Raw genomic sequence first — 13,978 nt, 5'->3', positions numbered from 1 at the left:
CAATGTACTGTTGGATCCTATTAGCTAGGATCTTGTTGAGAATTTTGGCATCCATATTCATCTGAGATAACGGTCTGTAATTCTCCTTTTTGATGGAGTCTTTGCCTGGTTTGGGGATCAAGGTAATGCTGGCCTCACGGAATGAGTTTGGTAGTTTTCCTTCGGTTTCTATTTTTTGAAACAGCTTCAGGAGAATAGGTATTAATTCTTATTTGAATGTTTGGTAGAATTCCCCAGGGAATCCGTCAGACTCTGGACTCTTGTTTTTTGGGAGGTTTTTGAACACTGCTTCAATCTCGTTACTGCCTATCGGCTTATTTCAGTTGTCAATCTCTTCTTGTTTTGGTCTTGGTCGTTTATAGGTTTCCAGGAAGGCATCCATTTCTTCCAGGTTGTTTATTTTATTGGCATATAGTTGTTGATAATAGTTTCCAATGATTCTTTCTATTTCCTTGGTGTTAGTTGTGATCTCTCCCCTTTTATTCATAATTTTATTAATTGGCATCCTTTATTCATTTGGAAAAGTCTGGCCAGTGGTTTATTGATCTTATTAGTTCTTTCAGAGAACCAGCTTCTAGTTTTGTTTATCTTCTCTCCTGTGTTTCTGGTTTCTAATTCATTTCTTCTCTGTTCTAATCTTAATCAGTTGTGTTTTCGTGCGTGGCTTAGGCTTGTTCTTTTGTTCCATGTCCAGCTGTTTAAAGTGTGAGTATAAGGACTGCATTGTAGATTGTTCTGTTCTTTCGAGTGAGGCTTGGATGGCTATGTATTTCCCCCTTAGGACTGCCTTTGCCGTATCCCATAGGTTTTGGACCAATGTGTTCTCATTCTCATTGGTCTCCATAAATTGCTTAAGTTCTTCCTTAATTTCCTGGTTTACTCAAACATTCTTAAGTAGGATGGTTCTTAGCTTCCAAGTGTTTGAGTTTCTTCCAAATTTTTCCTTGTGATTGAGTTCCAGTTTCAAAGCATTGTGGTCTGAGAATATGCAGAGAATGATCTCAGTCTTTTGGTATTGGTTGAGACCTGTTTTGTGACCCAGTATATGGTCTATTCTGGAGAAAGTTCCATGTGCATTTGAAAAGAATGAGTATTCTGTTGTTTTAGGGTAGAATGTTCTGTTTATATCTGTGAGGTCCATCAGGTCCAGTGTGTCAAAGCTCTTGTTTCTTTGTTGATTTTCTGCTTAGATGATCTGATGTCTATTGCTGAGACTGGAGTGTTGAGGTCCCCTACTATTAGCATATTATCATCTGTATATCTCTTTATTTTGGTTAACAGTTGACTTATGTAGCTGGCTCCTCCCCTATTGGGGGCATAGATATTTATAATTGTTAGATCCTCTTGGTGGATACACCCTTTAAGAATAATATAGTGTCCTTCTGTATCTCTAACTACAGTCTTTAGCTTAAAATCTAATCTGTCTGCTATGAGAATTATTACCCCAGCTTTCTTTTGAGGTCCATTGGCATGGAAAATTGTTCTCCATTCCTTCACTTTCAGTCTGGATGTATCCTTAGGTTCAAAATGAGTCTCTTGTAGACAGCATGTGGATGGGTCATGCTTTTTATCCAGTCTGTGACCCTGTGGCGTTTATGGGAGCATTTAAGCCATTCACATTGGGAGTGGTTATTGAGAGATATGATTTTAATGATGTCATGCTGCCTTGTGAAGTCCTTGTTTCTATAGATTGTCTCTGTAAATTTCTGTTCTGTATCACTCTTGGCATCTTCCTACTTTTATAGAATCCCCCTTAATATTTCTTGTAGGGCTGGCTTGTTGGTCACATATTCTTTCAGTTTTTGCGGGTGTTGGAAGGTCCTTGTCTCTCCATCCATTCTGAATGACAGCCTTGTTGGATAAAGAATCCTTGGCTGCATGTACTTCTCATTTAGTACTCTGAATGTGTCTTGCCAGCCCTTTCTGGCTTTCCAGGTTTCTGTGGACAGGTCTGGAGTTATTCTGATGTTCCACCCTTTGTGTACATAAGAAATCTCTTCCCCCTTGCCATTTTCAAGATGTTTCCTTACATCTAAGATTTGCAGATTGTAGTTTTATATGTCGTGGTGTTGGTTTGTTCTGATTGATCTTGAGAGGGGTCCTCTCTGCCTGTTGGGCACGAATGCTTGTTTCCTTCCCCAGATTAGGAAAGTTCTCAGCTACAATTTACTCAAATATCTCTTTTAGGCCTCTCTCTTTCTCCACCCCCTCTGGGATGCTGATGATTCTGACATTGGAACTTTTCATTGAGTCAGTAATCTCCCACAGCTTATTTTCTTGAAATTGGATTTTTTTCCCATGCTACCTCTTTTTCCTTCTTTTCTATCATCTCATCCTTTTACTCATGAATTCAGTCTTCTGCCTGGTTTACCCTGGCAGTCAGAGCATCCAGTTTAGACTGCATTTCATTCATAGAATTTTTTTTTTTAAAGATTTTATTTTTATTTATTTGACAGAGATAGAGACAGCCAGCGAGAGAGGGAACACAAGCAGGGGGAGTGGGAGAGGAAGAAGCAGGCTCATAGCGGAGGAGCCTGATGTGCGGTTTGATCCCATAACGCCAGGATCACGCCCTGAGCCAAAGGCAAACGCTTAGCCTCTGTGCCACCTAGGAGCCCCTCATTCATAGAATTCTTAATTTCTGCCAGATTCGTTCTCATTTCAGTCCTTAGGTAGTCTATATTTTTGTTAATATTTTTCTCAAGCCTATACATCATCTTGATAATTGTTACTCTGAAATCTATTTCTGACATCTTGGTTATATTCATATCCATTAGTTCTGTGGCAGAGGTCACACTCTCTGTTTCTTTCCTTTGTTGGGGATTCCTCCTCCTTGTCATTCTGATGAGGTGTGGTTGCAGGGATTTACAGAGTCCAAATTATTGACCAGGACCCAAACAAGATGCACCTGTTTTATAGGGACCTTAGGGATGTGGGCTTCTTCTTCTTTCAACCTGCCTTCTGGGGGAGGGGCCTGCTGCACTGATACTCAGGCAACCCTGTTTGGGCAGAGTTGCCCTGCCCCCTGTGGGGGGGTGGATAGGCTCAATGAGAACCAGTTTTTTGGGGCTTTTGTTCTCTGGCAGCTTTCTGTGTCTCTTCTGAGATTCAGAGCAGCAGTGACCTTATCCAAACCCTTGTCTCAGAACAGAGAGATCGCAGTCTGCTCTTCACTGAGTTCTCCAGGCCACACTGACTCCGTTTCTGTCAGTGCTGCTAAAAATCCCGCAGCATCCTGGTTTGTGTGTCCCACAGCCGCTCTCCCAGTCCTGGCTCCCAGGGCCAGCACATCTCTGCCCTTTGTGATTCTAAAACCACCAGCCACACCCTTTCGCATGTGTCCTCCCCAGTTCCAGGTTTCAGTCTGGTGTGGTGCCCTAACGACCTTTACCCACTATTACCAGTCTGCGTGTCCGGCCTGCTCTCCAGCACGGGAGGCTTATGCCTTCCTGGCACACAAACACGGAGGCTCCCTCCCTGTTTTTCTTCCAATATCTTCCTGCAGACTCTCACCTCCCCGCTCCATACCTCGAGACCAACTGCCGGAGATGTTCTGTTTGTAGAGATCCAGATGTGTCTTCTTACACCTCAAGTTGATTTTGTGGGTGGTCAGGATGGTCTGGTAGATATCCAGCTCGATTCAGGGGACTGGTTGAAATGGGGTCCCCTACTCCTCCTCCATCTTTCCCTGGCTCCTGCCCATTCTTTAACTGGACTCTTTGTTTTCCATTGTTGAGTTTTGAGAGTTCTTTATATATTTTAGATACTAGTCCTTTATTGGGTATGTCATTTGGAAATTTTTTTTTCTTTCTTGTATTTTCATCCTCTTAACAGGGTCTTTTGCAGAGGTTGTAAATTTTAATGATTTCCAGTTAATTGGTTTTTCCTTTTGTGGATGTTGCTTCTGGGGTCAAGTGTAAGAATTTGTTGCCTAACCCTAGATTGTGAAGATTTTTCTCCTGGATTTTTTTTTTTCTTAAAGTTTTATATTTTTGCATTTTACATGTATGTCTGTGTACAGTTTGAGTTAATTTTGTATGAGGTGTGAGATTGAGATCCAGATTAATAAATATCCAGTTGCTCCAGCACCGTTTATTGACAAGGCTTTCCTTCCTCTGTACCTTTGTCATTTGGGAATAATTTTGTGGGTCTCTTTCTGGGTTCTCTGTTACATTCCATGTATCTGTGTGTTTGTTCCTTTGCCAATTCTATACTGTTGATTGCTGTACCTTTATAATATGTCTTGAAATTGGGTATATTGATCTCCCATTTTATTGTTATTTTTCAAAAATGTTTTAACTATAATATTTCTTTTGCCTTGCCTTATAAATTTTAGAATAATCTTCTCTATCTACAAATATCTTGCAGGGGTTTTGATAGGAATTGCATTAACCTGTATATAAATTTGAGAAAAATTGACATCCTTGATATGTTGAGTCTTCCAGTTCAGGAACATGATATGCTTCTCCATTTCATTTAGAAATCATCTATGGAACATGAGAACTAGGAAGATCGGTAGGGGAAGAAAGGGATAAAGAAAGGGGGGGTAATCAGAAGGGGGAATGAAGCATGAGAGATTATGGACTCTGAGAAACAAACTGAGGCTTCAGAGGGGATGGGGGTGGGGGAATGGGATTGGCTGGTGATGGGTAGTAAGGAGGGCACATATTGCATGGTGCACTGGGTGTTATACGCAACTGATGAATCATCGAACTTTACATCAAACACCAGGGATGTACTGTATGGTGACTAACATAATATAAAAAAACATTAAAAGAAAAGAAATTTGATTTCTTTCATCCATGTTATGTGGTTTTAAGCATAAAATTCCTGTACATTATTTGTTAGATTTTCAGCTGCATATTTAATGTTTTTGAGTGATTGCAGTTGGTATTTTTAAGATTTTGGTGTCCATGTTGGTACTGTGTTCATTCTGTATCCTGTGATACAGGTTTTAAGATTTGTTTTGACGATTCTTTGGAATTTTCTACATAGTCATGGATCTGCAAATATGGAAAGTTTTTTTTGTTTTCCTTTTTTTCTTTTTGACATGTATGCCTTTAATTTTTCTTTTGCATTAGCTATAATATTTAGGACCATGGTAAATATGAATGATAATGGACATCATTGGCTTTTTCTTGATCTTAGAGGGGAGCACAGTGAGTCCTTCACTATTAATTATAATATTAGCTATAGTTTTATAGATGCTTTTTACCATGTTTAGTTCCTCTTTTTTCCTATTTTTCTGAGTGTTTTTTTATCATGCATGAGTGTTGAAACTTTTCAAGTGCTTTTTTTGCATTTATTGATATGATCATGTGATTTTTTTTTTCTTTAACCTGATAATATGGTGCATTACTGATTGGCTTTCAAATTATCCATGTGTTCCTGTAATAAACCCCACTTAGCCGTGTTATATATTTCTTTTTATATTTGCTGAATTCTGTTTGCTAATATTTTGTTAAAGAGCCTGTATTCATTAGGGATACTGGTCTATAGTTTTCTGTTCTTTTATATTATCTTTGTCTGGTTTTGTATCAAGGTAACACTATGTTCATAAAATTAATTGGTAAGTGTTCCATCCTCTTTTTCTGAAACAAATTAGTTTAGTGTTAATTCTTCTTTAGACTTTTGGTAGACTTCTGTGAAACCGTCAGCCTAGAGATGTCTTTTGGGGAGATTTTTAAAAATTATTTATTTATTTAAAAGATTGTATTTATTTGACAGAGAGAGAGAGCACAAGCAGGGGGAGTAGCAGGCAGAGGGAGAAGCAGGCTCCCCACTGAGCAGTGAGATATGGGGCTCGATCCCAGGACTCTGAGATCACGATGTAAACCGAAGGCAGATGCTTAACCAACTGAGCCACCCACGTGCCCTGGGGAGGTTTTATTTACTTATTTAAGATTTTATTTATTTATGTGACAGAGAGACAGCCAGCGAGAGAGGGAACACAAGTAGGGGGAGTGGGAGAGGAAGAAGCAGGCTCCCAGCAGAGGAGCCCAATGTGGGACTCGATCCCAGAACGCCAGGATCACGCCCTGAGCCGAAGGCAGCCGCCTAATGACTGCGCTACCCAGGCGCCCTAGGGAGGTTTTAAATTATGAATTCAAGTTCCTTAATAGTTATAGGGATATTATGTAATTTATATAAGTGATTTGTAGAAGTTTGTGGTTTTCAGGGAATTGAATGAACCATTTTGTCTAACCTTTCAATATATGTGTGTAAAGTTTTTCATAGTATTGTCTTATTATCCTTTTGATGTCCTCAGTATTTGTAGTAATACCTTCTGCTTCATTCCTAGTATTGATAATTTGTGTCATTTTCTTTGTCTTTCTTGCCAGAAGTTTGTTTTGTTGATTTTTTAAAAAGGATCTTCTTTTGTTTCATTATTTTATAGTTTTCATTTTTTTTTTAAGATTTTATTTATTTATTCGACAGAGATAGAGACAGCCAGCGAGAGAGGGAACACAAGCAGGGGGAGTGGGAGAGGAAGAAACAGGCTCATAGCGGAGGAGCCTGATGTGGGGCTCGATCCCATAACGCCGGGATCACGCCCTGAGCCAAAGGCAGACGCTTAACTGCTATGCCACCCAGGCGCCCCTATAGTTTTCATTTTTAACTCTTTATTATTTCCTTCATTCTGTTTGCTTTGGATTTATTTTGTTCTCCTTTTTTTAGGTTACTAGGTAAAAACTTAGATTATTCATTTGAGACTTACTTTTTTTCTAACATAGTGCTTATTTTTAGTGCTGTTTTTCTGTCAGCACTGCTTTAACTGTGTCCCACAGGTTTTGATATGGTGCATTTTCATTTCTTCCAATTTAATGTATTTTAAAAATTTCCCTTGAGACTTTCTCTTTGACCCATGAATTATTTAGAAGTTTGTTTTAGATCTTTCTTGTACTTTTCTGTTCTTCTGGTTTGGTTGTGTTGTTGACATCATTTGGCTGAGGATGTGTATTTTGCTCTTGTTGTGTGGGTGTTCTATAAATGTGGATTAGATCCTGCTTGTTGATGGCATTTTTTAGTTTATAAGCTTGTTAATATTCTGTCAAGTTGTATCTAGTCTTCAGCTGTAATTGTGAATTTATATATTTCTACTGTTTATCATTTTTGCCTCATACATTTTGCTACTCTATTGCTTTGTGCATATAAATTTTGGATTGTTATGTGTTCTTAGTGGATTAACTCTTTTATCATTATGTAATGTTTCTCACAATTTTCTTTGCTCTGATATCTATTCTCTGATATTAATATAAGCACTCTGCTCTCCTTAGATTGATGATGTCCTTTTCCATTCTTTTAATTTTCACCTGTTTACAATGTTTTTTTGAAATGAGTTCTTTGTAGGTAGCATGTAGCTAGATTTTATTTTTTAATCAACTTTATCAAGTCCTGTGTTTTAACAACTTTATCAAGTCCTGTGTTTTAACTGGTATATTTAGGCCATTTATATTTAATATAGTTATTGATGTGTTAGGGCTTAAGTTTATTATTTTATTTTTTGTTTACTATTTGTTTTCGTGTATTTTTTTCATTTCTTTGGGTTATCCTTTACCCTGCTTTACTATGGGTTACTTGAACGTTTTTTTAAAACTCTGTTGTGGTTTATTTATAGTTTTGAGTATTTTTCTTTTTATAGTTTTTTTATTAGTCCTTCTGGGTATCACATTGTATACAGATAACTTACCACAGTCTACTGGTGTTTTCATTTTGCTAATTCAACTGAAGTATAGAAACGCTGCCTTTGGGGAGGCCTGGGTGGCTCAGATGGTTAAGATGCTGCCTTTAGCTCAGGTCATGATCCCAGGGTCTCGGGATCAAAGTCCTTCATTGGGCTCCTTACTCAGCGGGGATCCTGCTTCTCCTTCTGTCTGCCATTCCCCTTTCTTGTGCTCTCTCTGTCTCTCTCTCTCTGACAAATAAATAAAATCTTAAAAAAAAAAAAAAAGAAACCTTGCCTTTTTGCCCAGTGTTATAATTTTTGCATAAACGGTTAAACTTAAAACTCAGAAGGAGGAGGAAAGTCTATTGTATTTGCCCATATTCTGCTTACTGAGTTCTTCCTTCCTTCCAGATAGTCCAGGGTTCCTTCTTTTACTGTTTCATTTCATCATAGAGAACTTCTTTTAAGCAGCGTTTTAGAATAGGTCTGCTGATGACAAACTGTTTTAGTTTCACTTCATCTTCGAGTGTCCTAGTTTCCTCTCTATTCCTAAAGGATAATTTCACTGGGTATAGGATTCTGAGATGATAGTTCTTTTCTTATACTACTTGAAAAATGTTGTACTAATTTCTTCTAGACAACTTTCATGGTTTATGATAAGGAATCAACTGTTGATTGAATTGCTTGCTTTATATATGTTAATTTCTCTGTTACTGCCTTTGTTTTCTTTTTCTTAATGTTTCGTAAGTTGGTTATGATGTATCTTGTTGATCACTTTGGTCTTATCCTTTCTGGGGTTTGGTGAGCTTCTTCAGTCTCTAGATTTATTTATTTAGCCACTCTGGGAAGTTGTCAGCCATTATTTCTTTAAGTATTTTTTCAGCCCCACCTCATGTTTCTTTTCCTTCTGGGATTCTGATTGACAGGGTTGCTAAATCTTTTGTTATACTTCCTCAGTTCCTGGAATCTCTGTTTTTCCCTCTATTTTTTTTTTCCACTTCAGTGTTCAGATTGGGTAAATTGTGTTGTTTTAAATTCAGCTAACCAGTTATTTCCTTGTGTCCTCCATTCTGCTCTTGAGCCTATCCATTTTTTTTGTTTGTGTATTTTTTCTTTTTTAATTTAAATTCAAGTTAGTAAATATATAGTGTAATATTGGTTTCAGGAGTAGAATTTAGTAATTCATCACTCAAATATAACACCCAGTGCTCTCCCAACAAGTGTCCTCTTTAATTGCTATCAGCCATTTAGCCCGCCCCCCACCCTCCAGGAACCCTCGGTCCTTTTAACAGTCTCTTATGATTTGCCTTCCTCTCTCTTTTTATCTTATTTTATTTTTCCTTCCTTTCTCCTATGTTCATCAGTTTTGTTTCTTAAATTACACAAATGAGTGAAATCATGTGATATCTGTCTTTCTCTGACTGACTTATTTCACTTAGCATAATACATTCTAGTTCCATCCACCTTGTTACAAGATTTCATTCTTTTTGTAATATTTAGCCAAGTAATATTCCATTGCTGCCTATGTTCTCTACGATTTTGATGGTTTCCTGTCTCACATTTAGATCGTTCATCCATTTTGACTTATTTCACTTAGCATAATACATTCTAGTTCCATCCACCTTGTTACAAGATTTCATTCTTCTTGTAATACTTAGTCAAGTAATATTCCATTGCTGCCTATGTTCTCTATGATTTTGATGGTTTCCTGTCTCACATTTAGATCGTTCATCCATTTTGACTTATTTCACTTAGCATAATACATTCTAGTTCCATCCACCTTGTTACAAGATTTCATTCTTTTTGTAATATTTAGCCAAGTAATATTCCATTGCTGCCTATGTTCTCTACGATTTTGATGGTTTCCTGTCTCACATTTAGATCGTTCATCCATTTTGAATTTATTTTCGTGTATGATATAAGAAAGTGGTCCAGTTTCATTCTTCTGCATGTGGCTCTCCAGCTTTCTCAACACCATTTGTTGAAGAGACTGTCTTTTCTCCATTGGATATTCTTTCCTGTTTTGTCAAAGGTTGGTTGGCCATATAGTTGTGGGCCCATTTCTGGGTTCTCTGTTCTGTTTAATTAACTGGTGTGTCTGTTTCTGCGCCAGTACCATACTATCCTGATGATTATAGCTTTGTAATAGAGCTTGAAGTCTGGGACTGTGATGCCTCCCACTTTGGTTTTCTTTTTCAGGATTGCTTAGGCTATTCGGGGTTTTTTCTGGTTCCATACAAATTTTAGGATTGTTTTTTCTAGGTCTATGCAAAATACTGGTGTTATTTTGATAGGGATTGCATTGTGAATGTGTAGATTGCTTTGGGTAGAATAGACATTTTAACAATATTTGTTCTTCCAATCCATGAGCGTGGAATGTTTTTCCATTTCTTTGTGTTGTCTTCAATTTCTTTCACCAGCGTTCTGTAGTTTTCAGAGTATAGATCTTTTATCTCTTTGGTTAGATTTATTCCTGGTATCTTATTGTTTAGGTGCAATTGTAAATGGGATCTATTCCTTCATTACTCTTCCTGACCTTAGGGGAAAAGCTCTGTTTTTCCCTATTGAGATGATATTTGCTGTGGGTCTTTTGTATATGGCCTTTATGATGTTGAGGTATATTCCTCCTATCCCTGCTTTCTTGAGGGTTTTTATCAAGGCAGGATGCTGTATTTTGTCAAATGCTTTTTCTGCATCTATTGAGAGGATCATATGGTTCTTATTTCTTTTATTAATGTGATATATCATGTTGATTGTTTTGCAGATATTGAATCACCCCTGCAGCCCAGAAATAAATCCCACTCAATTGTGGTGAATAATCCTTTTAATGTACTGTTGGATTCAATTAGCTAGTGAACCTATCTGTTTTTAATTTTGGTTAATGTATTTTTAGTTCTAAAATTTCTGTTTGGTTCTTTATATTTTCTTTGGTAAGACTTTCTATTTCTTTGATGAAATTTTCTATTTTACATTTTTAAAAAATGCATAATTAAATTTTATCATGGCTGCTTTAAAATGTCAGATAATTCTAACATCTTTGTGCCATTGGTGTTGGCAATTATTAATTTTCATTCAGTTTGAGATCTTCCAGGTTCTTTGTGTGATTAGTGATTTTTTTTATTGAAAACTGAACATTTTGATATTATAAGGCTCTGGGTCTCTGTTTTATCTGACTATCTTTTGATACTGCACTTGCAGAGGAAGTACAGGATGGCTTCTCTTTATTGCCCTAATTAAGTAGATGTCCAGGTTCCCCGCCAGACTTCTATTGATATCTGGGGTGGGGAGGGGAGTTCTGGTTCTCCACTAGGCCTCCACTGGTACCTCCCTAACTGGGAGGGATGGGAGTGCCTCATAACTACCACTCACATTGCCTTCATGGACACCTTGTTACTGCCTGGTTGAGGGTAGAATGTAGGCTGTCCTTGGAATTTTGCTCATTTAGGTGGATGTTGGACCACAGATCTTTCTATGGTATTTGGTTGGATTGTGGTTTTGTCTAAAAGTTTTTTGTCTGGGGCACCTCAGTGGCTCAGTTAAGTATCTGACTCTTGATTTCGGCCCAGGTGATGATCTCATCGTTGTGAGATCAAGCCCCACATCAGGCTCTGTGCTTGGCATGAAGCCTGCTTAAGATTCTCTTCTCCCTCTGCCCCTCCCCCCTAAAAATAAAATAAAAAAATAAAAGTTTTTTTGTCTTGCAACGTTGCTCTTTTCCTAGCCTTTTGGCTAGAGAGAGCAGACTTATGCTGGAGCTTTTTTCCAGGTTGCCAGCCTTTTCAGCTCCAAGTCTGAGAAATATGAGGCATCAAGAAACCTCTAGAATTTCTAATATTTTCTCCAATTTTTATACCAAGGTTTTAAAACACATATATATTATCTTTTCCTAATGATATTAAAAACTTAATTTTTTTTTCATTTGAGTGTAGTTGACACACAGTGTTACATTAATTTCGAGTATACAACATACTGATTCAACTTTTCTGTACTTATGTTTTGCTCATCACAAGTGTAGGTACCAAATGTCACCATATAGCACTATTATAATATCATTGACTATATTCCCCGTGCTGTGCCTTTATTCCTGTGACTTATTCCTTCCATGACTAGAAGCTTGTATCTCCCTCTCCCCTTCACCCACCTTGCCCTTCTTCTCACCCCCCTTCCCTCTGGCAACCATCAGTTTGTTCTCTGTATTTAAAGGTTGATTCTGCTTTTTGTTTATTCATTTGTTTTAGATTCCATATATGAATGAAATCATATGGTATTTGCCTTTCTCAGTCTGACTTATTTCACTTAGCATAATACCCTCTAGATTCATCCCTGTTATCACAAATGGCAAAATCTCATCTTTTTTTTTGGCTGGATAATATTCCACTGTATGTATGTATGTATGTATGTGTGTGTATATATATATATATATATATACACACATACATACATACCATGCCTTATCCAGTCACCTGTTGATAGACATTTAGGTTGCTTCTATATCTTGGCTATGGTAAATAATGCTGCAATAAACATAGGAATGAATATATCTTTTCAAATTAATGTTTTTGTTTCTTTGAGTAGATAACTAATAGTGGAATTACTGGATCGTATAGTATTTCTTTTTTAATTTTTGAGAAACCTCTATACTGTTTTCCACAATGGCTATACCAATTTATATTCCTGCCAATCTTGTATGAGGCTTCCTTTTTTGGATGTAAGGTTTATTGACCAAATATTTAAATTAGATTGCATTTGTTAAGCCACTCACCACCCAATCATTGTGCCTTTTGATACCCATTAAATCTCAATATATCTAATTTTATTTTAGTTTTTTAATTATTATTGTTTTTGAGAAGAGTGGGGGGGCAGAGGGTGAGAGAAAATTTCAAGCAGGCTCTTTTAAAAAAAGATTTTATTTATTTGAGAGAGAGTGCACACAAGCAGGGAGAAGGGCAGAGGGAGAAGGAGAAGCAGACTCCCCACTGAGCTGGGAGCCCAATATGGGGTTCGATCCCAGGACCGCAGAATCATGACCTGAGCAGAAGGCAGATGCTTAACCAACTGAGCCACCCAGGCACCCCAGAATTATCCATGATTCTAACCCGGTGTTTTTGTTGTTCTACTATTGTTAAAAGTTACTAAAATCACTGTGTTGGTTATAATCATAGTAAGCTGTAAAGCAGTGAGGCCCTAGATGATCACTTTACAAGCTGACATTGTAAGATATAACCAACAGACCATTTGTCAGTAATGGTGGAGGAGTGAAGAACCTATAGTGTCGGCTTTCCTGTTCCTTTGATTTCTCTGTGCCAGAAGCATATCATGATCTTATATTCTTAAACATTTTCAAATTGAATCTTGTCTCACTTCTCCTTATTTTTTCTTAGAAAATTACATTTCCAATTTCTTAATTCTTGTTGACTGCTCATTTCTTTTAGAAAAAGTCAAATAATTTTAAAAAGTTGATTATAAAATTACTTCCTTTTAATCTTGCATAGTTCCAACCCATTTTTTAATTAGAAAAAAATTGACTTATTTTTAGCTTCTGTATTTGATTGTAGTAATTGAAATATATCATGGACATAAATATATATACTAAGATGGTACATATTTTTAACAGCATTCAGCCATGACATCAACATTGAGGAGATTGGGTGAAGACATATTCAAAGGAGTAGTAACTAAGGGAATTCAAGATAATTCTTTAGAATATTCAGTGGAGAATAAACCAAAGACAGCTGCTTTCTTTAAGAGCTCCAATTTACCATTGAGATTTTTATCAACTTTAATTGTTCTCAAAACAGTCACTCAAGGTAAGCTTTCACTTGTGCTTATGGCATAATTTTTCATAAACAAGAGAATAATATATAATGAAGTAATTCTTGCATAGTCAAATGTTTTCCATTTTTAGAATGAGATTTTTATAATGGTGGCACATTACAATAAACTACTTTTATTTGATGAATTTGAGAAAGTGGAGTAGTCAGTTGGATTGTTGTCTTCTCCTGGAAGACTATATTGATTCTCTTGATCATGTTCCAACAATAACCTATGCTTCCCACAATCATTGCATTTACTGTATAGTATTGAAATTCCTAATTCATTAATTTTTACTGGAGCAGGTGTTGGCAACCCATATGTAGTCCATTGACCAGATCTGGCCCACCACCTATTTTGTAAATAAAGTTTTATTTAATAAACATGTATGCTCATTTTTTACTCATTGTCTAATAAACTGTTTTTGTCTTACGACAGAGCTGAGTAGTTGGCAACAGAGACTATATGGCCCCCTCGAAGCCTATATTATTATGTGGCCCT

General features: G+C 37.0%; 1 protein-coding gene across 14 annotated transcripts in view; it reads left to right on the top strand.

Moving 5' to 3' along the window:
• The window catches only part of CCDC138 (coiled-coil domain containing 138), a 188,832-nt gene that overhangs the window by 102,636 nt on the left and 72,218 nt on the right, over positions 1 to 13,978 (top strand). For all 14 annotated transcript variants that reach the window (XM_045771603.2, XM_087863224.1, XM_045771604.2 and 11 more), the window contains one exon: positions 13,281 to 13,473. In XM_045771603.2, the coding sequence (XP_045627559.2) occupies positions 13,281 to 13,473 (193 nt within the window). The remainder of the gene's footprint in view (positions 1 to 13,280; positions 13,474 to 13,978) is intronic.

This window comes from Ursus americanus, chromosome 7 (genome assembly GCF_024610735.1).
Source record: "Ursus americanus isolate L20-20 chromosome 7, mUrsAme1.1.p, whole genome shotgun sequence".
In the NCBI taxonomy this organism is placed as follows: domain Eukaryota; kingdom Metazoa; phylum Chordata; class Mammalia; order Carnivora; family Ursidae; genus Ursus; species Ursus americanus.
The sequence above is the reverse complement of the archived record's forward strand: the minus strand, read 5'-3'. Positions and strand labels throughout refer to the sequence as shown.